Raw genomic sequence first — 26416 nt, 5'->3', positions numbered from 1 at the left:
ATACTGCACTGAAAGTGTAGTTCAGTCATTTTTTCAATTACATGATGTGATTCATCTGGAAATTAACCCATTTCCTTACATTAACACAGCTGTACTGCAAGCAACACGCTCCTGTTTGCCTCTGGGGCTGCTGCTGCACATCTGAAAGGTGATGACGTGGTGGTGGGAAAGACCGGCTCACCAAGGCATGGAGAGCTGCTGCCTTGGGCTGTCACCCTCTTTCTGGTCACTTCCAAACCACTAATAAAGTCATGGGAGAGAAGGAAAGAGGCCTGGGAAGGGAAAGCACAGGCTCTGTCTCTGAAGTGATCATTGACTCCCATACTGCTCCAAGCTCTGCTTGTACGTCAGCAGCAGCTCATTGCACGTGGTGCTGATACTTCTCACCTGCCCAAAGGTAATTGCATTAGAATTTGTAAGAATGAAGCATGAAGCAAGCGAGTGGCCTCAAACTGATTATTACTACTGGAAAGAGAATGGTGTAATTGCTTGTGAATAATGATTAAACCTAATTAGAGTCAGCATTTTGCTGTTACACTGATAATACCCACCTGTAGTGCCTACCCTTCAGTATATTCTCCAGGGGTTCAGCTCTTGGCTTGTAGTGCTCATGGGTCTGGGATGGTTACAGCCCAGTGCTGTGAGGAAAATCACTGGTGTTTAGTGAGAAGATGTTGAAATTTTATTTTTTTTGTCATGTTGGTATCAGAAGTAATGCACAGACATCTGTGTAAAGGGAACAAAGTCCCAGAGGTGGCTGTGGGGTGGCTGCTGGAAGCAGAAGGCTTGAGTGCCCATGGCTCCTTCCGTGCACGGACAGCAACAAGTGCTCAAAGTGACTTCTACAATCCTCCATCTGCAACAAATTGTTAAAGTAAGTAGTGAAATAGACTCTTCACAAAGCTGAGGGTTTGTTTTTTGTTTTGTTTGCTTGTTTTTCTTTTCCCTGGGGATTTACTGGTTTTACTTGGTTAAACTTGGTTTACTTGGTTAAAAATAGGAAGAAACGAAGCCAGGTTGGTTGGGAGCACGTGTCTGTGCCTGGCTGATGGGGTGGATTTGTCGCTAAAGCGGATGGCACCCAGCTTGGAGGGGATCCTGGCAGCTCTGCTACACAGACAGGGATGTGAGGCAGGGTGTCCCAGAGAGGGAGCTCTGCCGTAGCGTTAGCTGAGTGAAGAGTGCTGTATTTCAGGTGTTTATGTTCTTTCTTGTACTGTAATAAAGTTTGAATTAGGCAGCTTACTTGCACAGGGCCAAGTGCAGAGTCTAATACCACAACTTCGATTTGTAGAATTAAATTGGTGTGCTTTTAAAGATAAAAATAAAAAAACTAAATCACACCTGAACTCAATCTCCCTGGAATTCAGATGATGTTTTTAGCTTTGGCAATGGTTTACAAATGCTGATGTGTCAATCCCCAAGGAGAGAATACTTGTCTCAAGTATTGCCACTTGAAATTTTGGGAAGCCACACAGATGTTCATCTCCTCATTATGGAAATAATGTATTTGGTATGAAGAGAGGGGAATACAAATTATCTTGCAACTCGAGAGCCGTTTAAAAGTTTCCTTATGTTCAGACTGCCTTATTTATCTCTGCCAAGGCAGAGATCTGTCTGCTGTGCAGGTTCCCCCTGGCTGCAGGCTGTGCCCACGTCCGGCGGCTCTGCTCTCGCTGACGCTCAGCGCTGGGTCGCTGAGGGACGAGGGCCTTTGGTGGCCCTGTGCCGGCCAGAGGAGGTACTGCTGGATGTGTCTTTGCAGAAAGTCTGCGTGGCTCAAAAGAGACGAGGCTCGGGTTTCTGAGTGCAACCTGTCGGTTTCTTATCAGTGAAATGCGCAGACCGTAGCCAAGCCCTGGTGGAGGGCGCTTGCCAGGTAGCCGTCACCCCTCCGTGTGTGCAGCCAGAACCCAAACCTGGCTGCTGAACCTAGGGGTGGGGTGGTCCTGTGAGAGGAGAGGGGGGAAAGCAGCAGAGGTGATCAAAGGATGAGGAATGGGCGCCTAGAGGATGTTCTGCTCCTGGAATATTTAAATCAAAGTGGAAAGTCTCTCTCTTTTCCCTGAAATATGTTCGGTGTCTCCATTACAAGTGACTGGGGGCGATGCAGTTGTTTCTGTGTGGGCCTGCGCGGTCTCGAGGGTGGCGAGGCTGGGCTGCGTGATCGCACCAAGTCCCCGGGCTGCAGAAACCTGAATTGTTTTTGTTCGTCTTTTTACGTGTCAGGCTGAGCGCTTGGTTTTGATAGCACCTTGTAGTTTGACATGATGAGTGCGCACAGCTGGAGTGAATGCTGGAACTGTGTGTTAGCAGCATCGGCTGAGGGGGCGGGAGGGAGGGAGGGAGGGAATTGTTGTTACACTGCACTGTCCCCCTCTTGGTGTGCTCTAGCTGCACGGCGGTATTAAAACCTTCCTACAGTTAAGAAGTCATTCGTCAAAAATAAGCAAATCTTTTTTCTTTCTGAAGACTTTTCAAAAAAAAAAAAAAAAAGGGGTGGTGGTGAAGGGGAGGAAGGAGAGTATATAGTGGAGATGTCAAGTAATATTTGGGGGGGGGATTATTATCTCAAGGGGAACTTGAAAATAAGACTGCTAGCGTATATAGTAGTTTAAAACAAGACTTGGTGGTTATGTACAGCCAGTTGTTCTCCATCTCTTGGCTGCTCAGCATAGGTGAGCGCCGCTGGGGCTGCTTGCACTTGCAAATGCTGCCACGTATGCTGTGTAAATAGTGTTTCTGCGGGAAAAATGTATCGTGTTAAACAGCAATCTGAAGGAATGTTGTTACTTTCACCCAACCAGTGTTACCATGTCAACAGCTTTTTTTTTTTTTAACAAAGCAGCCCTCAGTGTCTGGTTTGTGTGTGTGAGTACAGCTCTGTGTGCACACGTGTGTTTGAGGACACACGGATATGTTTGCATGTGGGGTGACTGTCCCCGTGGATACGACGACACCAGCTACGCACACACATACAGAGAGCAGACCCTGTGTGGGGGAGGAACCGCAGGCGGTGCAGGTGAGCAATGCCTGACAGCCGGGAAGCGCTGGGGCAAGGCCTCGCCTGAGCAGAGGCCCGGCCATGCTGGGGGCACCTCAGCCCCATCAGCACCGCTCATGCCCCACCGTGGGCAGGAGAGGATGGGCTGTTTGTTTGTGATCCCGTTTTGCTTGCTGGGAAGGTGCCCCAGGACACTGGAAACTGGCCCTTGTGCAGCATCGCTGCCAGGCCTGTGCCCCCCCCAAGCAGGCCCCGTGCTCACCGTGCATGAGCTGACTTTCATGTCTTGTCGTTAATTTTAACCTGCTGGTTGTGTTTAAGGGTTACTCTGGTTGCTGCATCACAGTGTGGAAGGATGCATGAATTTTTATCCATATTTTAAATTATGCAAGCAGACGACTTGAGTTTAAATGCTTTTAAGGTTATGCACTGTGCATTTTGTCTGCTGCTGCTATCAAAGGGGAGAAAAGCACTCTCACGTGTTCTGCATTTAGACCTTCTGTATCTCTCTGATTTCACTGCTCTACATTATTAAAAGGAAACGGGCCGTCTGCGGAGCGGCTTCTCGCGTTTGGTGGAAAGGGGTGGGAAGGAGGAACCCAGAAAAGTGCTGGGAAGAACACATCGGTGCAGACAAGGGAGTTTAGTTAGGCACCTAATTGCAAATGAAAAATTGAAATAACAGCTTAGACTTTAGGGGTAACTATTAGTACTAGGAGAATAGGATCTGCTTTGGGATCTGCATGGGATCTCCCCCATGGCCAGACTCAGCACTGCTTTGCTCCATGCCCTGGCTGAGCCCCTGCTTCACTCCACTGGAGTTCTGCTGCTTCCAGAGGAGATCGGTGCAAAAGCTGATCTACCTTCCAGCAGCAGGAAGCAACAGATAATTTCAAGAAGACTGGGTATGAAGGTGAGAGGAGAAGGTGGATATGAACTCATTGCCTTGTGACACATTTTTTTTTTTAAAAAAAGGCATTTTAACTAATCTTCAGGTGTGAGGAAAAGAGTACTTCCAGGATAAGGTCCGTGCAAGACAAATATCTCATTTCCAATAAATGGGCAGCAAGATACGGTGAATTACTGGGAGGCATTCAGCTTTTGGATGTATTCTTAAAGCTGTTAGGTTTGGCCTGAATCTGATGATAGTCTTTACAGCAGGCACAGATCCTCACTAGCAAGAGAGGGCTTATGTGACTCTGCACATTGCACTTCATAAAAAGAATTATTCATTCCAGCAGCAGGAGTCATTTGAATAAGAAGTGGAGTATTCAGCTGAAAGGAGAGCACAGTGTACATAAAGCAGCCTGGGTGACTTATGCGGGTGTCAACTTAGAATGTCCCTCTGTGGCTTAAAATGCAAAAATCTTGTGCATTATGAAGCCTGCAGTTGTCTGGGGGAAGAGAGCACAAGCCTTCTTCATCTTCTGCCCTGTAACAACTCTCTCAATGCTCTGAGGCATGGATTTGGTCTTTTTCTTCTTATAAAGAAAACAGTGGTTCCTTTGGGTTAAAACATCAGTCTGCTGCTCTGGTAAGGGGATGTGCCATCCTGAGGACCACTGAAGCGAGAGATGGGGATCAGCTCTCTATTGTGTGCGTGTCCAGTGCCTGCTGCAACAGGAAAAGTCACGTTCTCAGCTGATATGCCAATAAAAATAACAATAGAAGAAATAAGTTTAGCATTTTCTACTAACTCTTACATTGGTATAAATGGGAGCTCTGTGACAGTAAGAAGTGCCTGGAGGCCACAAACTGTAGAATAATGAATAATAATATACTTGTGTATTAACCTTCCTACTACAGTGATGTCTAGACACCACCTGGGTCATGATCTCATTGTCATGGCAGCTGTATAATTTTATAAAAGTGATAACAATGATACTTAGCCAATATACATCTACTTCCATAATAGAGGCTTTATAGCTTAAACTCCTAGCTTTGCCCTAAGGATGGCAAGCTGAATTTCCTTTGTCCATGATGTATATATAGTGTTTAAAAAAAAAAAGTCGAACATGACATTAACTAAAATACCCCTTTTCACTGTTTCTATCAGCAACTATTAAAAAGTAAAGCAAATGCAAAGAATTTTTGTCATGAAGGAAGTTAAAAAATTCACTATGCTACATCCTTTTATTGAGGAAGTCAGGAAAATATCTGTAAACTCAACAGTTCCATAACAGTACATAGTATGTATCTTGGGCAATGTAATAAAATCTGAAAAAAGACTGGCTGCCTTAAAAATTGATCTTATCATTCCATGTCTAATGCTTTTAGTCCAGATTTAATGTTGGTAAATTAAACTATTTTGGCTTGAAGGCTAAAGAAATCAGAAAATTGAGTAGCTGCTTTCAAGTCACTTGGCATCAGTAACCATAGAAAGTGGTGATTTACTATCTGGGTAAATAAAATCCGTATAGCTGGCCATCATTAATGTGGACATGCTTTGGACAAAATAGAAAAGAATAAAAATATCATAAACTAATGAAAACTGCTCATGAAATTAGGTCAATATGTTGTATTTGCTCACAAGCCACATGGGCTGAGAATGAAAACACTTCGGGCACGAGAGAAATGTGGTAGGTCAAACACTGATTTTATTACTTTCCTTGTTAAATTACAGCCACCAATGGCCCAGCTACTCTCACAATTGCTGCTGATGCATGAAAGCAGTGCTTCACAGCGCATACCAGTGATGGGGCATGGGGCAGTGGCATAGAAGGCTTATTTGGGAATAATATCGGCTTCCTTCATGCCAATCACGCATTGCCATCATGGATCTCCCCCAAAGCAGCCTGCCCAGCAGTCCCTTTTTGTGATATTGGAAACTGCATTTGGCTGCTACTGGTTTCACTGGAGCCAGTCCAGCGTTGGATCCCCCATTTCCATCTCGTCCTAGGGAGCTGCTTGGTTTTGTCTATGCCTCCCCCTTCGCGGTGGGGGCGAGCAGGACTGCTGCGGAGGGGGCACCTCTCCCTGCTGCCCTCTCAGTATGTGCCTGGTGCAGCCCCCACGATGAGTGCCTCGTCTGTGAACCTTTCTCCCCCCTGCCCCTGCATGCAGCTGGCCGTGGAAAACCGCATCAATCGTCCCGGAGCATGGTTTAGCCTCCAAAGCACGTATAATTCCCTCAGCCATCTCTGCCAGGGAAGCTGAGCATTATGCTTTCAGGCAGAAAATGGGCAGCACGTAGTAACATCAGATGGAAGGAGAGATGAGAGATTAATGTTAGAAATAAATCACTTGGGGTTTCTTGGTGTAAAAAGCAGCCACAAGTCAGCAAGCCTCATTTTCCAGTCGAGAACAAGCCGCGGCTCTCAGCATCGCCAGCTCCTCGGCACCGTGCCGTCCGCCTTCCTTAGCGGTGCCCTGGTCCTGGAGGACCTCGGGAGCGTTTCTGAGAACTGCTGGGGAGGTTGGATCATTTCCTCGGAAGGCTCCGTGCTGTGCTGCTGTTTTCGTATCGGATTACTAACCGTGAGCAGCACAGAAAAAAACACCCAGATAACACTTGACGTGCGGAGCCTAGTTCCAGTGAGCTGTGGGAAGAGCCCCGTGTCTTCCCGTAGGAACTTCTGGTTTTGGTCACTGACGTGCTGCTGATGATTCTTGTCCTGATCAATATGTGCTCACGTGGGCCCTGAGGGTTCCTCACCGCACTACGCGGGAGAACACCCGGAGGTGCTCGGGATTTGGGGGCGTTGGAGCCCAGCACAGCTCCAGGTCTCTCTCCCCAGCTGGATGCCCCGGCCATCCCTCAGGCTGCAGACCTGGTCCCTCTCCCCATGGCCCAAATCTTTTAAAAGCTGTTTCTTCACCATGTAATTAATTTATGTATTAATCCCCCAGGGTAGAAAATAAACCCATTAGGTAGTATCATTTTTCTCTGTGCAAGAATAATGATTTAATCAAATCACAGGGATTTAAAGTAATGAGACTTAGTTTCATTTGTAAAATCTCTTAAAATAACTATCTATATCTCTTAGAGGTATTTGCTGAAAAAGTAATTTTCTTAAGTATGATATATGGGCAACATTGGGAAATCACTAAATCTTGCCACACAAGTGTAATACTTGGCCGTGTACAAAAGTAAGAAGCGATTATTCATACTTTTTACATTTAAGCATGCAGCTTTCTAGGTTGGGTCATCTAATTCTCTGAGCCCCTGAACCCAAACTCGTGGTTTGCATTCAGCATTGTGCATTTAAGTTGCCTTATTGGCTTCGGTTCAAATAGGTTAAGCTTGAGCACATGCTTGAAGTCTATAGAGGACACGTTTATGTTTCAATTTTCATGGTTTCTGAATCATATTAATTCAAAAAAGCATCTAGAATTAAGTGTACATTTAAGATGTCCCTCCGATTCTAAACCACCGGCTCTGGTGGGATTGCTTGTGTTCATAGTACGTAGCACTGGGTGCTGGAATAAACTGCGCAGCCAAAAGAGCACTCTGAGGGTTCCAGGGCTCTGCTCTGGGGGCTGGGAACAGGGACAAGAGAAGAAATTACCAACAAAATGCAGAGTTTCTAAGACAGCAGTTTTATCATCTGTTTGGTGTATAATATTTATATCATTTATAATTTCTGCTTGAAGAAAGTCAGTCGTGTAATTAGCCGGAGCAAATGTGCTGGCAAAGTGATGCACGAGGTGCTGGAGTGATAAGAGGCAGAAATCCTTCCGACGCGGCAGGAGTGGCGGCGTGTGGTCCCGCTGGGTGCAGGGGGCCGTGGGAGGCCCGTGGCCAGTGGAAGCTTGGTCTTTGGGTGGAAAAATGCACCAGGAATTGCTTGGTAGCCCAACGGCATTTGAAATGGTTCATATCCAGCAAGCTGAAGAAAATGAAATTAGACTTGGTGTTGACGTGAAAGTTGTCACCATACTTAAATGGAAGAAGCTGTTGATTGCTGTGATGGACAGGAATGAGTTACCGTAGTCCTAGCTATTAAATAAACTCGTGGTAAATAAATCCGTAGGTGCTATCTTACAATAATTACATGGCATAGTTCTCTGCCTAGTCCCACCATAACTTTATGATTAGTGTTCAAAATACAATCATAACGAACACAGACTGTTCGTTAATAGAAATGTGAGTCATGAAACTCATCATGGGATTTGTGATGTTTAATTATAATCCATGACAAGGTTGGTTGCAAGGCAGCAATATCGCCACCCTGGCAAATGAGCAGCAAAGGCTTTTGAGAACTGAATACTTGGGTTTTGCTTACTTATTAGACATGTATCTAATGGAAAGTTTATAAATAGTAAGATTTTCAAATTATCCTATTTCCTCTTAGAAGATTTTTTTTTTCAATTAGGTTTCTTAAAAATTGTATTAGAGTATATCTAGCACAATTACCCTTCCAAAAGTAACAGTGGAAAAAAAGAAATGGCAGCGATTGCTGTCTCAAGGCACAGAGCAATGAGTGTGCTGTGTGTTCAGTTCAGACAGTGGATTTCAGACAGCCATAATAACTTTGATAGCTTTCTTGTGAATGACATAGGGATTAAAAATAAAATAAAAATAAAAATCTAGGAGCAGAGGTATCCCACTGAGCATTCTGTGCCAACCTGTAAATGAATCAAGGAAATCTCATCTGCTGGAAATTGACAGAGTTCGGTTATTTCGGTGGTGATGCACAGGTTTACACCAGATGGTGGTAAACACTGTGGTTTTATCCTCTGGTTTGCTGTCCCCAGCTGTGCAGGTGCCTGCCCTTTGTGTAATGCCAGGTGATGCCCTCTGGAGGTCCCGTTCAGGCTGTGGCAGCAGCACTGTGACCTGCGCTGCAGCCAGCTGTGCCAGAACAGAAACGGGTGCCCGCTGCTCCTCCCAGTAAGGAATGAACAGAAATTTGCTCTGCTGCTTAACTTCATCCCTCTGTCAGTCATTTGCCTGCTCGGCTTGATCAATAGAAAATAATGGTAAAAAATGTTGACTCTCTAATAGGGATCTGTCTCCCTTCTTGAGAATGGGGTGGGATCATTAAAAAATCAATGAGAATGTTATTATTTGTTATTAAATCTGTAAAGGTTTGGAGTAATTCTTATGGAATTCTATTACAGTTTTATCAAGACACATTGATTTTATCTTATTAAGCTGTAGAGCACTTCTCCCAGAGGTCACTTACTTTGGCACATTGGTAAAGTGTATTGTTTCTCTTTCTGAGCTATATATATTGCAGACCTTATGACTGAATATCCCCTTTAACATGCCCATTTAATTAGGAGTAAAACTAAGACATGCAGGTTTACAGGAAAACGGGTTTGGCTGGCAGGTACCAAAAAGAAAATGCAGGAAATTCTCGTAGCTCTCGACTCATCCACATGGCTGTTTTCCTTAGGGTGCTGTAGCTCAGAAGTGCAGGAATTGTGCTGCCCTTCTGGAGGCAGCGCGTAGAAACGCTGCTGAGTGCCAAGACTTTGTCGTTAACTCAGAGGAACAGCCGCAGCAGGACAGTTTTGGTCTGGGCTTTCCTTAAAAGCCGGGGGGCCCAGGTTAGGCACCTGCCTCGGGGTAAATACCCAGGCAGAGAGGGTGTGAGCGCTCTGCTCTCCCAGGCTGGCTGCCGTCCTGCAGCTGCTTCCAGCGTGACCCTGGCAGGCTTTCATTTCCCGCTGCGAGAACAAGGCTGAGGGCAAGGCAGCCACGCCGAGTACATGGAGATGACACACACAGGTAACAGAAAATTGCTTTCAGCCTGTTTCTGGAAGATCCCAATATTTATTTATTTATTTTATTTCTTTTTAGTAGACATAGAAAAGTATGTATTCTGACTGGGTCAGTAGTACACCCGGCTAACACAAGGAGATAGGCTGACCCCACTCCTAATCTTCTTTCTTGTTTGAAAACATCTGTTTACATGCTGTCTATTTTTATCCCATACTGGATGGGTCGCTATGCTAATTTGATGAAGCCATATGTTTTTCCTCTGACTCCATTTCAGTGTGTGGGGTGCCAGATTGAGTCAATTTACCCACCTATTTCAGAGAGATAAATTGTTGGCTGTGGTGTGAGGAACTTTTTTTTTTCCTCTTTCAATGGAATATGTATTTGCTGTAACTCCTAACTGCAAAATCAAAAGAAACAGAGATGGTTTAGTACCTGTAATGCTTGATGTTTCTGTTTCCACCCTCTTCTGCAATGCTAGTGCAAACTGCAAAGCTAAGTGAAGGGACAAAACGTAAATTCTGAGATTTGCCTCTTCAGTGGATTTGCTCTTTTTAGGATGTCAGGTAACTTACTTCGGGCATCTCAGTGTGCAACCCGTGTAGTGATCTTCTTTGTACGGGTTTCAGATTGTCATAGCCTGAATGCTTCAACAGCCATCGTCATACAATTCAGAACTGTCTTGTAACCTGAACTTGAAATCTGGTTGCAGTTCTGGAAGGTTGCATTCAAAATTTAGGAAAATAAGTTATGCTGTGAAGACTGGAGACTGTAGTACAGCATTACTTGAACAGGAATATATTCATTTTGAGTTAACATCCTGTTGTGGTTTAACCCGGCTGGCAGCTAAACACCACACAGCCGTTCGCTCACCCTCCCCCCTCCCTCTCTGGGATGGGGGAGAGAAACGGGAAAGTGAAGCCGGTGAGTTGAGATAAAGACAGTTTATTAAGACAGGAATATAAGGAATATAATAATAACAATAATAATAATAATAGTGATAATGATAATAGTATTAACAATAATAATGTGTAAGAAAACAAGTGATGCACAATGCAATTGCTCACCACCCGCTGACCAATGCCCAGCCTATTACCGAGCAGCCGGCCCCCCCACCCCGGCCAGCCACCCCTATATATTGTTTAGCATGACGCCAGATGGTATGGAATACCCCTTTGGCCAGTTTGGGTCAGCTGTCCTGGGTCTGTCCCCTCCCAGCTCCTGCTGCACCCCCAGCCTGCTCGCTGGCAGGACAGAGCGAGAAGCCGAAAAGTCCTTGGCCTGGTGTAAACACTGCTCTGCAACAATTAAAACATCAGCATGTTATCAGCGCTCTTCTCATCCTAATCCAAAACATAGCACCCTACCAGCTACTATGAGCTACTTAACTCTGTCCTAACTGGAACCAGGACACATCCCTGCTGTAGTGCAGGACTGAAGTGACTACAAGGGGTTATACCTCTGTCTGAAAGACAGCATCTTCACTTGTGTTTTCCCCCTTGCAAAATGCTGTAGTGCTGGTGTTTTAATATTTATTGAGAGTGAAGAATGGCCTCGTGTGAGCACCATCCCATTTTTTTTCCTCATTTCCTGCTATGGTCATGGACTTCCCTACTATACGCGTCGAGGCACTATTATCTTGCATTGCATGGAACATTACACAGCGATTTCAGCTGCAAGGAGCCTGTACCCTGGCTGTGGGGTGGACCAACAGTTGTCTGCTTTTCTGGTACCTCTAATGCAAAGGCGATAAGCCTTTTCCATGCTATGTGCCAAAACCACTTGTCTGCGTCACACACGTACTGCTCTTCCTTCTGAATGTACTAGAGAATGTAACTTCTGTTGGCTACAAAAGGAAAAAGAGATGTTGTGTATGGATGTGTGCACACGCACTGCTTTATCTGTCCCCGTGTAAATATTTTCTTTGCTAAACAGACAAGCAAAACCAAAAGTATATTGGTATAATAAGTAAATAAATAAAAATAAATTTAAAAAGGGGGATCGAAGCACGATTTCGCTTGGATGCCAGGCAGCCGGGAGCCTGAGGCACGCTGTGCTGGTTAGCTTGGCTGGAGCCTCCGGAGCGCGGGCGCTGCTGTCCGGGAGCAGGCAGCGGTGCCTCTGCACGCCCTGCGTGCGCTCAGGGGAGCTCTGCTCGCTGCAGTACAAAGGCCAGATTTCTGGCGTCGTGCTGGTGCTTAGGATATCTGCCTATTGATTTGCAAGCATTTGCATGCACAAGGATTCCTGCAGGCTCCAAGGAGTTATCTCGACTTTGAAAGAGAATGATAGAAGAGTGCTTAAATACAGCAGCGGAGCAGCAGTGCCCCAGGTAATTAGTGGTGTGCTGTTCCTTTTAGTTGAAATTACCGTTGCTTATTGGGAACGCAAATGTTTATCTTGGAGTTTTTTATTGTGAGGAAAAATTTGTTAAAATCAGCGTGATCTTTGAAAAGTAGTGTCTGGACTGTTAAAGAATATTGGGCTTGGTTTGAAACTATAGAATGTGAAAACTTGAAAGAGGATATGCCTTCACCATGGCAGCTAAATGAGTTACCAGTATTTAATGATCTGTATGACGTTATAGTACAGTTCTACTCTTCTTTTTTTTTCCCCCTCCTGGCTTGTAAGCCTTTGGATATTCATTAAAGAAAATATACGTAGAGAAAAAAGAAAAAGATATACAGAGGAAGAAAAGAAGATAAACACGTGTATGGACAATAGGTGTGTGTATTCTTATCTATATTTATATTTTTATGAAAAAATATCAAAGCAAAATACTTTTTTTTTTCCTGGCAAGTTATTGAGGTGCTAAACAGAGAGAATATACGTAAGATTCACGTGACAATTATGAACTAGTTGATGCTACACAGCTATACAATATTTTCTTTCAGAGAATACAGAGCACTAAGCGCTTAAACAAAACAAAACCCCTCAGGGGTTCTGTTCCTCTCTACGTTGCTTCAGTAATGACCTGACTCTTAGGGCTAAGCAAGGAAACCTCCCCCCACCCCACCCCAACCGATTCGGGATGTCGAAGTGCCTGGTAAATGCCGACGCTTCACAGTCACCTCTTAGAAGTTTCACGCTCTAAGTTTATATCTTTGGAGAGGAAATTAAGAACAAGAAAAATACGTAACTCAAAAACAGCAAGTTGTACAGATAATGGCCAATTGAGTGAGATGAAGCTGCGTTCTCAGGGGGTCTGGAGAGGTTAATTATAAAATTACAGTTGTATTGAGCTCAGTTAAGTATCAGCTGCACCATATCATTTATCTTCATTTCTTATCTGTATGTGTCTAATCCTTGCTTTTTGCTTATAATTTTATTTTAAATATTAATCTCTTCTATATATATTTTATCTAGTTTTATAACTCTCAGTAGCAGAGTAATTTCCTTACAAGGTGCAGTCGATGAGATAAAATGTGCAAGTGATTTCCTTTCTCTCCGTGGCCATCTCACATGGATAGAGCTGCGAAAGCATGCTGGATGTCGAAGGAGGTGTGAACAGAGGCTTTGTTTCTCTGGGTGCAGTACTTGCGGTGATGCAAGACCTAGCTTGAGGTTTGTCTGTCTCCTTCTCCAGGGTTTGATGCCTACTTCACCTCCCGCACCCTGGAGAACAACCGAAGGAACGTGTGGTTTGCTGAGTACTGGGAGGAGAACTTCAACTGCAAGTTAACGATCAGCGGGTCAAAGAAGGAGGACACCGACCGTAAATGCACAGGTAATTTCAGTCATTTCACCCTCCTTGTGCTGCGGTGCGTGGGCTGCGCTGGCACGGCCAGTGCAAGGAAGTTCAGCTGCAGACACACTGAAAAAATAGATTGAATGTTTGTAGGTTGTAGAGAAAATAGAACGGCAGCGTCAGCCATGCAGGATAAGAGTAGGTGGAGAGAGACAAAATTTCATTCTTCTTTCCTCCTTCTTCTGGCTTCCTATCTAGCAGGAAAAAATATTTTCCGTGGGACCCAGAAGGACTTTTGTTTGAGTGCAGGGTGGTTTGAGGGGGTGTTGGTTTATTTTAGGTGGAGAATATTTCCACAGCTTGTGCCTTGTCGTGTGTCTGCAGATCTCAAAGTGGCCACCAACTATGTCAAAGCACCTTCTGCTCATGGGTCAGAGGAATGGTGTGCCTTTGGTTCCAACTTCTGGGGGGGAAATGCACCTGTAGGAATGTATTATTAGCACAGGATGAAATACTTTCATTTTAAGTAGCATAAAATTGTTGATCAGATTTTTGTTCTCAATGTTACTGGAAAAAATGGGGATTAAATAGTTTTTTCAGCCACAGCTCAGTAACAGACATGATAACAGAGATGGTGCACTGTCTGCATTTGTGACTCAAGTTCGCCCCTTTTTGTAGCATCTTGTTTGACCTCAGTTATTTTTTGTTGGCTGCCAGATTTACTTTTTTTTTTTTTTTTTTTTTTTTGCCTTTTAAGGTTTTACACGCCATTTGAAATATATTTTCCAGGGATTTCTGTTTCTGATCCCATGCAGGTTTAGGAATTTATTTCTGTGGTTGCAAAGCTGTCCGGGTACCAGCAGGAGTGATTTCATAACGTGCTTCAGTTCTGATCAGGACAATGTGTTGCACTGATGGGGGATGCTGAGTTTGGATAACTGTTTTCAGCTATACCCCGGAAGAATTCTAGGAAGTGTTCCCTGCTATCTGCAGATGCTGCAGAGTCAACCAGTTATCTGGAGAAAACAGGGATGCACCCAGCAGCGCCCCAGTTGTGTTAAATGGCACCAGTCCCAGACCCCTGAGGAATGCCACTCGTCACTGGTCTCCACTTGACCACAACTCCGAGCACCACCATCCAGCCAATTCCTCACCCACTGGGTGGCCCATCCCTCAAATCCATGTCTCCCCAGTTTAGGGACAAGGATATCGTGCAGGACAGCGTCAGCTGCTTTGCACAACTCCACGTAGATGATGTTGGTTGCTCTTCCCTTATCCACCCACGCTGTATTGAATAATTGCGTTGAATTTTGATCAAAGAAAACTAGTTCAACGGAGGATACGTTTTACTTTGATTGAAAACTTTCCATATTTCGTATCATCTGCTTCTGGTTTCAATTCATGGATGGGAGTAGGAGTGTTGCACATAGAAGCAGTGCGGTTACCACTGGGAATACATTGCCTTTAAATTTAGCATGTGGAATCTCCCTTTGAAGGCTGGAATTTGACTAAAAATCACTAAAAGATCTTCAGGATGATCTCTCAAAGTTTATATTGCCCTTATTGTTTCTGCTATTATTTTTCTTACAAAAGAAGGTGAGTGACAGCTTGTGCTTTCTGATGTGAACATAAAATGGTGTTCTGCCTTCCCTCGGCTTAGATTTAGCAGAAACATTTATTTTCAATGGGTAACTTAGCCTATTGTGCTGAAATACCACATTATTGCTGGATATTGTGCCAGTGACATGCTCTGACCTGACATCTTCCTTCCCTCTTCTACAAACCGAAGTAAATCATGCATCAGAAAAAGCATTAGCTTTGAATTATATTGCTAGTAGGAGAATCTTAATGTCCCACTGATGTGATAATATTATGAATGATCATCATTATTTTAAAATTTGATTGGTAATTTGTAATGCAGCGAGGTACTAGGCTACAGGCCATCGCTTTCTGACAGCACTTGTGCTGCTGAGCACTGGTGGGAGGCGCGGGAGGCTCCTGCTCCTCATCCAAGCCCTCGCGTATGGCAGGGAGCAGCTGATGGGGACGCACTTGGATGATGAAGAAAAGCCTCTCCAAGAGCATGTCCTGTGGGCAGCTTACCTTTTAACGTTGCAACTTTCTGAAGTATTTCTACAACCAGGACTTTTAAGTTAATGTTATTTGTATTTATTTAAGCATGAAAAAATTGCTCTGTTTGTAATGGATAGACGTAGGATGAGAACATGAAAACATATTTAGCACGCTGTACCTTATTTCTAGACAAGATTAAATACAACATATTATTGTAGCTAACACTGTTTCTAGAAAGTGACTGACTTTGACGTGGTTCAGGGCATGATCCAGAGCTGCTAAGTCGTGCTGATGCCAAGGACGCCTGTATTGTCGTGTGGGTTAATTTCTGTTGGGATGCAGGCCAGTTCAAAGCAGCGTGGATGTGTACAACAAACAGCCAAGCCGATCGCTTTTCCCCAAGGAAGAGGGGGATCGATGCTGTGTGAGACAAATCGTGCAGCTTTAGCCAGCTGCTGCCGTCTGTGGTTGCCCAGGCCCTGGAGTAGCTGCCTCTGCCCTTGAGGGGCTCTGTGATTTGCTTTTAAGGACACTTCATCAAACTGTACGGGAAGTCTAATGCAATCACTTGAAACAGCACAGTAGTGCCAGGTACTGTTTTTAGACAGTTTGCTGTTTTACTTCTTGCTGCTCCAATAATACTAGGGGCGTGAAAATGGGTTTTTGTGTATGTGTTGTCATGACCCAGCTTGTATGTAAGTTGCAAAGTGGTTATCGAAATCAAATATGCAGTGCAGAACATTTCGTGCCACGGCCCCGTGCCCCTATGCAGCTGCGCTGTGCCTGCAGGGGGCCAGGCAGCGAGCAGGGCGCTCCCTTCTGCAGTACCAGCATCAGCACGGGTGGGTATGGAGAATTTCCTGCTCCAGAGGAAGCACCTGTGCCCACGTATACGCAAAAGAAATGCAAATACTTGGAATACCCAGAGGCATCAGCTAGAGACCCTGCATTTTTAATGAACCGCCTCCTTGGCGTATAATGCTAACAGAAAAGGAAATTGCAACACTTGACTGTTTTCACTTATTAAACATAGCTTTTAATTCAGATGGCTTTACACTCAAGGAGACTTAATGAAGTGATATAGGGGTGATGTCACCTTGGATGTCATCTATCAGGATGCAGATTGCTCAGAGAGCTTTTCTAATTATCTGGAAGTGTAATCAGTCTGAAGGCACAGCCCAGATGATGGCTCAAACAATGACTTACTCTAAAGAAAATGCTGGGAGAAAGCTCCCTGCGAGCCGAAGTGACAGAAATTTAGCAAAGGGGTTTGTAAAAGAGAGACTGTAGTTCTTTCGAATTTGGGTTGGAACAGGAAAACGTGCCTCAGAGGGACCCGGCTCTACCTGCCCGTGCAGCACAGGCGCTGCAGGCGTTTGGACAGGAGCTGTCCCAGGACCGCTGTGGGCTCTCCGTGCATCCTGCGCCGAGCATCCTGCACCTCAGGTGTGAGAGCCTTGGGTGAGCAAATCCATGCGCTGTGCCACACGGGGCGCGGACACCTACGTCCACCCATCCCAGGACGTCTCTGGGGCTGGGGGGAACACCTAGATAGCTTTGGCAAACCATTCAGGTAGCTGTGATTCTGTTTGAACTGGTATCAGTATCTGGGATTTGTTAATTATTATTATTATTTATTTTGTTGTTGTTGAGGTTAAGGAAGCTTATGGCAATATCCTGTCTCTTTTTTCACCACCAGTCAAGATGGCTTGTACTATGAAGCCATATGTTTGGGAAAGAAAAATAAGGAGAAACAAAGGATATGGCAAATGGCTAAGGATATCAGAACATTATTTATAATTTGATTACAGTAAGTGATCTAGGGCATTAATAGATCGGCAATGTGCAATTTACTGTGGAAAGAAAAATAGTTTTCAAAATGCCATCAAAATTCCCCATCTCAGGAAAAAATAAATTCTCTGAAATGTTTCAAGCAACTTAATGGCATATGGCCAATATCTAAAACATTTTTTAAACAAACGCCAGGAGCCGTGGTGTGCGTGATTCACTTTTTATGAGATCAGCTTTGTGATATTCCTTAGGATGAACATCTCTTGGACTTCGGGATGGCAAAAGACCTGCACAGTTTGGCGTGCCGTATAAATTGTGTCAGGGAGAGGGGCAAAATTGAGACTGATTTCCACTGGTGCTGTGGAGGGTTGAGAGAGCAGAAGGTGCTTCTCAAGGTTTGGAATGGAAGCGTTATAGAAATGGGTATTTGCTGTCTCTGGGACGCAAGGGTGAAAGCGGAGCCCCGTCAGAAAGCTGCCCGGTGCTTGGAGGGGGCAGCAGGGCTCTTCTCAGCACCACCTTCCCATCAGCGATACGGCTGCTGGAGAGAAATGGCTATCCCTGTGCCTGGGTCCTACATCAAATACCAGCAGCTCCTCAGGCAGGTTTGGGAGGGTCCAAACTAACTGCAATGCATTTTTCTTCTGTCCAAGAATCTCTGGTTTAAAAAACCTTCTGCCTCTTGAGTGTGGGCTTGACATAAGCCTGCCTTGAAATGCACCTCCAAGGGTGCACGGGGCTGAGCAGTTCAGTAAGTTCAGCTATCAGTCAACTTCCTGCGCATCAAGATTTTGTTTTTTCCTGTAGCTGTGGTTCATAAAGGTGGGAGGAACCTTATCTCTCTTTGTAAAGCCATGATGGACAAAATGACATACTTGTAAGTGCTGTGGTTGAGTGACCAAGACTAGAGGTCCAGGCTCTGTTGCTCTTCCTCCTGCTATTTTCTTTTTATAGAACAATTTAAAACTATATAAATGTATTTTTTTTTCCAAATATTGGCCAGTGATGGTAGATTCTTTTCTTCCTGTCCAGGTCCTTTTATGAATGCTCATCGTTTATAAGAAATCCTGCCTAGGCAGTAGTCCTGGACTGTACTCTAGTTCTAAGCAGCAGTTCGTCAAGGCACTGACATGCTTTAAGTATTTCTGAAAGGCTGGTGGCTGTGAGTCCTCTATTCAGATCACAAAACAATTGCTCAGAGGCCAAATTCTCCCCTCAGGTACCTTTCCCAGTTGCCATAGGACACAGCAGGATTTACACGGCTGTGTCTCAGAGTGGATTTTGTCCCAGGATTTTGTGGTGTGTGATTGATGATGTAGGCAAGAGCAAGAAAGCTTTTGGTTAGCACTTGTTAGAGACATGACTCTGCATTTTCTCCTCCCAGCTCCAAGGTATGAAATGTGTGTTAATGCACCCGTGTGCAAGGTATATCATATTTCAGTGCAGAAACTGTAAAGAGTAAAATTTATTTTCTTTTGCTTGTCCTGCTAGCTATGAATAAGGTTAAAGGGCAGACCAGGATGGAAAATTTATCTTCTCAATTACATCCTGTGTTCTGATGCTGGTAAATAAGTGCTCTAGGTAGTTATTTTTCTGCTTTGCTAGTATGGCCTGCTCTTCCTTTCTCAGGATGCCTGCATAATATTTCCTTGCTACTGAGTGCCTGATTTGTATTTTTGCAACGTTTCCATTGACAACTTCTGCTGTCTTTTCTTATTTTCTTTCTAATGCCGATTGTCTTTCATGTTATACGTGATATTTGTTTTAGGGTCCCTCTTAAACTGCAGTGTTTGAGGGGAGGAGGGGGAGAAATCCAAAACATCTCATAAATGAAACTATGTTCTCCAGTAAACTGCTTCTTATCAAGTCCAGCTCATCTTTGGGTCACTGCTTTGAGTTCTCCGGGCCAATACTGTAGCTCGGAGATAGTGAGACGTACGTGAGGTTGCATGGTCAGGGAAAGTTTGACTTCAATTTGAAACCATGGGTTTCAGTTCTTTGTTCTCGTAACAGGCTGCATAGCATCTTATTTTGTAAATACTTCAACAGTCTTCGGTGTGTCTAAACTTATCAACACTAACACCCATGAGAAAGAAAAATCTTATTTTTTTAATCTTATTTACACACGTCATGCACTAGTGTGTAAGTTGACTGGCTGTTTGCAACTATTTCTAAACAAAATGTTTTTCCATATGGTATTAGATTGTCTAAGTATGCATTAAAGCTTAATTACCTATAAACTTTGAATTCAAAAAGTTAATCTCATTTAGCATCATAGTACCTCAAAATATGTATAGCTGAAATTCCTAAAAGAATCCTTCAGCGCTTGATTCAACCAACGTTAAACCAACCTTGAAGAGTTTATTCTTGGGTAAACCAGTTTCATTGTTTTCTAAACTCTATTAGATTTCTGAAATATATTTCTTAGAAATGCTTATATTTCTGCGGTTTCAAGATGATTTGACAGCAAAGCCCTGTGATTCAATGACTCTACCCTTGCTGTGTACATATATTCGTTTATTTGCAAACTGTATTTTTACCCAGGTGCTTAAATATAAAGATAACTCCAATTTCAGCCTTCTAATATTTAAGCAGTGCTTTTTCTATACATTTACTTGATCCCTGATTTCACTGGCAATTATTGCTGCATGGAGATTTCTTCATTTGCACATTAGCAAGTTAAAGCTGTGAAGTGTTTGTAATTTACATCACTGTTGGCTAGCCCCGTGCTGATTTTTTATGACTGTAGTACTTCAGCACTGAGTATAAATGACACCTACTGCAGATGTTTTAATAAGAATGTTGAATGCACAGAAACATCTTGAGTAAGAAAGGTCAGTTTTCTAATCTAAAATCTATTCTCTTAGATACACATACACACCTGAGAACAGAACGGTTACAGCGGGCTGAATCAGTGTAATTGAGAAAAAGTCATGATCTGACAGATGGAAGTGGATGTAGCTTCACAAAACTCATCGCATGAAGTCTGTCTGCAGGCTGCTGCAGACTAGGGCTTGGCAGAGGAGCAGGCCTCCTAGCCTGGCCTCTGGGGCCCCAGCGACCCCAGCAGTAGCCCCCACTGCTGCTGAGGTTTTGCCTGCTTTCAGGCCCCAGCCAGTTCCAAGATTTTTATGATATTGGGGGGTAAGCATTGTTTCAAACACATAAAATTAAAGATTTCACTAGTCCCTACGTCATGAATCAGTATTATGCGCCTTATAACGTGATGATGTTATTTCTGCTGTTGGGATAGCCACGTTTCAGGTGGTGCTGCCGTGCTGTGCTCTTTTTGGGTTTTGCTTATGAGTGAAGTCCAGTTACAGCACAGGACGTTTCTGTTGTTGTTATCCTAGTAAGGAATGCATTGTAAGGCACTGAGGGAGCCTGGTTTCCTAGTTCTGATTAGTGAGTATTAGCTGTGTAGGCATAGTTAAAGCTGGCTACATTTGCTTTTGGTGGGTTTTGGTGACATAGAGTCATTAAGTACAGTTGTATCTCTCTTTGTATATCTCATTTGTTGGCAATGTCTGACAGCAGGTCAAGCGTGTACCTACTCAACAGAACCTCCACGCGTTCCAGTTATAAAAGTCATCCCTGCTTGTTATCGGCACAGAGTAACTGGTCTGATTTCCACGTGCTACCTCTCCCTGGCAGAGCTGCACGAGGCAGCAGAGCTGTGCGGACCTGGAACGTTACAGAGGAGGAGCTGGAGACGTGGCAATAAGGCACAAACGGGGTGCACCAGCACAAGGGAGGTTGCTCTCTTGTCCGGGGCTGTGCTGCTGCCCGGACCCTCCCTTCTGCCAGCTCACCATCGCCTGCAGGAGATGTTTAGGCTGACGTTTTCTCCTATCACAGCAAGACGTTGTTCAGTTACAAGTAGAAACTTGAAAGTTCATCTGCTTTCCCCAACAAACTCCATGAGGATTGAATTGATGGTGTTGAGATAAAGGCTTTTGTCTATAATGAGATCTTCTGAATTAGGATGGGCTGGATAGATGGCTGTAACTACATAGCAGGATTATTGGATCTTGTATTTCTTTGTAAAAAGACAATACATGGGTTATATTGCAAAAAGTCCTGATTGTCATACTCCTCATGTTTAAATTACAATATTTACTCTAGCATATTGTTAGCTTTTCTCCAGCTCTAGTATTCAGCTACTTTCAAATAAAGATTTTATTTGGAGAAGCCTCAAGATTTTACAGCTCCTGTGTGTACAACAGCGCCTGTGCCGCGTGCGAGTATCAGAGGAGTAACAGCTCTGGTCCTGTTCTGGAGAGCCCTGGCTGTACGTACTTGTCTGTTAAGACGGATCTGCTTGCTGTGTGCTGTTGTGCCTGTTTCTGGAGAGGCACAAGCGCAGCAGCAGCAGCTGCACAGCCTGAGCGCTCTGCACCGAAGCTTCAGCGCCATTAGGGAACAGCACGTACGGGCACGTACAGCTACGGCCTGGGCCTCCAGGTGCTGCAGCACGGCCGTCCCTTCGCTCGCAGGCCTCAGGTTCCCAAGGCTGCTAAATGTGCTGTCGTGTGAAGAGCGCGCGTTTTTCTGCCAGCACTGAGCCAGCTGCTGAATTCTGAGCTTACAAGTAATGGCTGCTCGCTAAGCACCGCGAGCTTTCTGCAACCTTTAACTTCCATCTCTTGTTAATGATGACTATCACCAGGTTCTCAGCAGCATTATTATGTAAGTTCCTTTGAGAAGGTGTTTAATCCTCCAGAAACCGAGCCGATGCCTGCATTCATCTGATATAAGCACTGAAGAATTGGGATTTTGATGTCTGTTCTTTGTATGAATTATATGTCATAAAAAATTGTCCTTGCAATGCTATTTACGCTTCACATCATATCCCCTATATTATGTGAGTATCAGTGATGAGTCCAGAAAATTCAAGTGAAGGAGAAATGCTGAGGATAACGTGAAAAACCAAGCTCTCATCTCACTTCCTGCACGAGGAAGTGTTAAGCCTTGCATTTGTGGTGATGCAAAAAGTACGACCAGGAGTTCTTAAAACTGCATTTCATTTCTGTCATCTCAAGGAGATCGTGTGAGAGGACTTCTTCATCGCTGTATTCTTGCTGCTCTGTTGTTCCCCTCACCCCCTTTGTTGCAGTATTTTTCTCTTGTGAAGATTTGCCTGAAGCAGGAGACCTAGCTGCTCAGTCTCTTAGGAATCACGATGATGAGCACTTGAGACTCTAGTGGGAAGTGAGGTTAAATTATTTGTCATCACCTTCAAACAGATCTTTTGGAAGCAAAAAATGCTCATGTCAATAAATTGCTTTTGTGTTTCTTCCTTCTCCTGACATCCCAAGGTACTTCATTTCAAATCCGTGGTACAAAAGTGCATTCTCTTGAAATCACTTTGTGTGCATGTGTCTCAGGTGTCAGCTACTTCATTGCTGAAGAAAATAATGTTATTGTGTGGGTCCTGAAGATCACAAAGTTAGCGTGTTGGGTTTTTTTTAAGCATCCTTTAAGGAACAGGGGCACATAAGAAAGAACAGAAGACTTGCACATTACAGTGCAAATGGACTTTGTTTCCTCTCTGTGCTGTTTGACGTCTTCTGATCACGAGTCGTCGCCCTGTTTCTTGCTGCACCCAACACCTGCGTTCATCGGTGCTGAAGCTGCTGGTATGGCTGCTTCTGTCTGCAAGAAGCTAATGGCTAATGTGGATTTCTTTCTCTTCCAGGAATAATTAATAATTGAATTTGTTTACAGTCATATATACAGCAGCTATTCCTAAAGCACGTGGTGTAACTTTTTGCTTGGCTTCTGCAGATAAACCCAAGACAGCAAATTACTTGCCAAAATAATGCTGAAGTTGGAAAATTAAATGTTAAAATTGTGCCCATCCTGTTTGAGAGCGGACCTTGGGCCTGATTTGCTGCTCGCCGCCTTACTGTGATGTTAGTTTGGTGTGAACTAGAGGAAACACTAGAAAGCCCGTTAATTTGGATTTTTTTTAGTAATAAAGCCTGAAGGCTATTTGACATGTAAAACATGGCTATTGATTTGAAGGTGTTTTTGTTTTGTTTTTTGATTTTTGCTAGATCAAATTTAGGCCAAACTAATTGCAGTGAAGACCTTTTCTTTAAAACGTAACTCAATCTGTGCTTGTAAGAACGATAGTAAACTCTTTTTCGTATAAGTTCCCTAATTGTATAAAGAAATTCATGCTTGCCTTTCTGGGTGGGTAGTTGTGTTTGACTCCCTAACTGGACTGTACACAAATCCTGGATGTTTAATACTCAGTGAAATGGCTATTTTCAGTAGAGACGATTCTTGTTACTGGAAATTCAATTAAGAGTTTCAAATCTAGTTCATTTCTTTGATTTTTGTGCTTTGAAATTGTTAACGTAGCTTTTTTTTTTTTTTAAGTGGATTTTGCTCAGGTTTCTTGTACAGTTACCTTCACAGCTAAAGGTTTTCTTTCTGCTGTGTATTCAGCTGTGCTTCTGGAACTTAATATGGCTAATCAGTATTGTTTGTGTGCAGAATTTAAATCCTAGATTCTCTTCCCTTGGCATGCATTTCTGTTGCATTGCTAATTCGGTTATGTAGCTGAGCTGAAACCACTTAAAAGCATTTTGCTTGTCAGGGCCTGGAAATGAAATAAGGTCTGTAATCAATGAGAGGGGAGTCAAATAATGAAAAGGACAGTATGTGAATCTTCACAGTCTGGAAGCTCTCACCCTGCTGAATTATTTGCAGTATTTCAATGTTTCCAGCGTTGTAGTTGAAATTTAAAATTAAAGGGCTTTGGTAGAGGGAACGTCAACCCAAATTGCTAGGTTGATAGTACGAGACTTCAGTGCTGCAGTATGGTAATTAGGGAGCGAACTTATGAATGTGAAAAGGTGTAGATAATTAAACGTGTTCATATAGGGGATTATATTTTTGCTTACTTTCAGCCACATCGCTCTTGTGGACAGGCTTAGGTATTTCCTGTGCTTGTAGTATCTCTGTAAGAAGGTGGTGATCTCTGTTTGTTAATAATTCTGGCCCACCACCACTACGCTCAAAGAAGGAAAAAAGGATTGTTGGGACTGATGGGTTTTTGGCGATGGAGGTCAGTTCCTTTTTGGGTGTCTAGTCCTTCAGTGAATCCAGGGCAGGAAGGCTCGTTGCAGAGGACGTGAGCTGCTGCCTGGTGCTGGCTGTGTGAGAGCACAGCACTGCTCTGCGGGGAGGTGCTGGGGATGCAAGGCTCTGCTCCAGTAAAGCTGTAGTTCGGTAGCATGGGAGGGAGAGATGCAGACATACTAGCAGCAACAGGAAAATGGGCTTCTTGCCTCTGCTAAAATCATTAGTTCTCAGTCATTAACAACTTGATTTCCTTTTCTTATTGGTATCAATCAGCTAATTTAAATTCACTGGTCCCTATTTCTAATTAAGGATGTTACAAAGGCATCTTTCCCATTTCTATCCCCCAAGTGAACATTTACTTTGAAAATCCCTAAAATATTTGCAAGATGACTCTGAGGGCAATTTCTTAGTGCTGCTGGCAGTGCCCAGGCCTGCCGGTAGTGCGGGAGGGAGATCAGGGCTGACGTGAGGTTGGAAAGTGTCATGCTGCAGGTGGAACAAGTGGGCTGCAGTGCCCACGTGGACAATAATAGATTGCACTTCTGCTGCTTTCATTGGTGCAGCTCAGAACACTTAATGAGCAGTAATTATGTTTCACAAAACCCTGGTGAGATAGGTAAGTATAATCACATGTTTGGCAGCTGGACAGATTGATCTATGCTGGTGTTACTCAGCCAAGGTAAGATGAGGTGCTAGTGGACAATTCAGAAAAAAAAAAGTCACAATTCTTAACCCATTGTGAATTGTTTTACATGCTGAAAATACTGTTTGGTTTGCTAATTAATTGCAGAGGCACCCAGTTATCTGCTCCTACTACAATAAAAACAAGAAAGCTGCCTTATCGCCTGGCCTTACCATCACACTATCAGGTGATGCTTTCGTCTCAAGTCTGAGAGTGAAGGTTTTGGGCACAAACATCTTACTTAAAGTATGACATTCAGCTTTGTCACTCCTATCGAGTTTTTTTGGGTCTCTGTGGTTTAATTTCTGCATTCCCATGTTCCATCTGCAAAATGCTTCCCCTCTCTCAGGCTTTTTGTGCATTGGCCCATTGGATGAGAAGATCGCTGAGGGTTTGTACTTTCTATCGCTCTGGGTGTTGCGGTGATAAAGAAATGACTTTCAAAGCGTTGCTTTCCCCCAGTTGCAGTTCAGATTGCATTAAGGGTTTGGATTCCTTAAGTCCTCAGCTGTTAAAATATTTTAAAAGCAATCAGTGGATTCTAAAGGACATTTCAGTCTCTGCAGGTACGGGGAAGAGGGGTGCATAGTTAACACAAACATAGCGAGCTTCCCGAGGGTACGTTAATAGCAGGCATGTGCGCTCGATTCTCCTGAGCACCCCTTTGGTTGCATCTGAAGTGATTCTTCCTTCCCTCAATCTGGCTCTGTCTTTCAATTAGAGACTGGGATTTGAAACAGAACAGAACATTAGACTTTAAAATACCAGCTGTGCTTTATTTTAAATGCTTTCTTCTTTCAAAGACATACTTTGGGGACATGCAGAGCCTGGTGTTTTCTCCGTCTCTCTGAGATGGTCCCCGTGGGTTACAGTTTCGAGTTTGTGATTACGGTAGGGTTTGTTTCTCTGGATTATGGTAAAATAACTTAAGAAGTGTTGATGATTCTAATATCAGGAAAGAAAGGTGACTTTTGTTTGTTTTAATTAGTAAAATCATAACTCAAAGGTTTGCATTGTATTGCCTAAGACGCATTTCTTTAAATGGGCTCCAAGAGGGTTCGTTTGTACCTGCCATCAGGAAAGCACTGCTCCTTACTGTCCTTCTGTGTGTGTGTGCCTCTAACGTGCAGGGCAGGAGCGAATTGGCAAAGACTCCCACTATGAGCAGGAGGGGAAGGTGCAGTTCGTGATCGATGCCGTGTACGCCATGGCGCACGCTCTCCACCACATGAACAAGGACCTCTGTGCCGACTACCCGGGGGTCTGCCCCGAGATGGAGCACGCGGGAGGCAAAAAGCTGCTCAAGTACATTCGCAGCGTTAACTTCAACGGTGAGCTGAGAGTCTGCTTCCTCGGTAGCATATTGACCCATCTGTCTTTTTTTTTTTTTCATTTAATTTCACTTAGTATGTTTAT

The 26416-nt window shown here is 43.9% G+C and overlaps 1 protein-coding gene across 7 annotated transcripts in view; it reads left to right on the top strand.

The window, feature by feature from the left end:
* GRM7 (glutamate metabotropic receptor 7) overlaps positions 1-26416 on the top strand; it is a 268824-nt gene that overhangs the window by 157111 nt on the left and 85297 nt on the right. For all 7 annotated transcript variants that reach the window (XM_048070519.2, XM_048070497.2, XM_067002826.1 and 4 more), the window contains exons 5-6: positions 13258-13398; positions 26131-26331. In XM_048070519.2, the coding sequence (XP_047926476.2) occupies positions 13258-13398; positions 26131-26331 (342 nt within the window). The remainder of the gene's footprint in view (positions 1-13257; positions 13399-26130; positions 26332-26416) is intronic.

This window comes from Anser cygnoides, chromosome 10 (genome assembly GCF_040182565.1).
Source record: "Anser cygnoides isolate HZ-2024a breed goose chromosome 10, Taihu_goose_T2T_genome, whole genome shotgun sequence".
Classification (NCBI taxonomy): Eukaryota; Metazoa; Chordata; class Aves; order Anseriformes; family Anatidae; genus Anser; species Anser cygnoides.
Note: the sequence above shows the minus strand (reverse complement) of the source record. Positions and strands in the feature narration are given on the sequence as shown.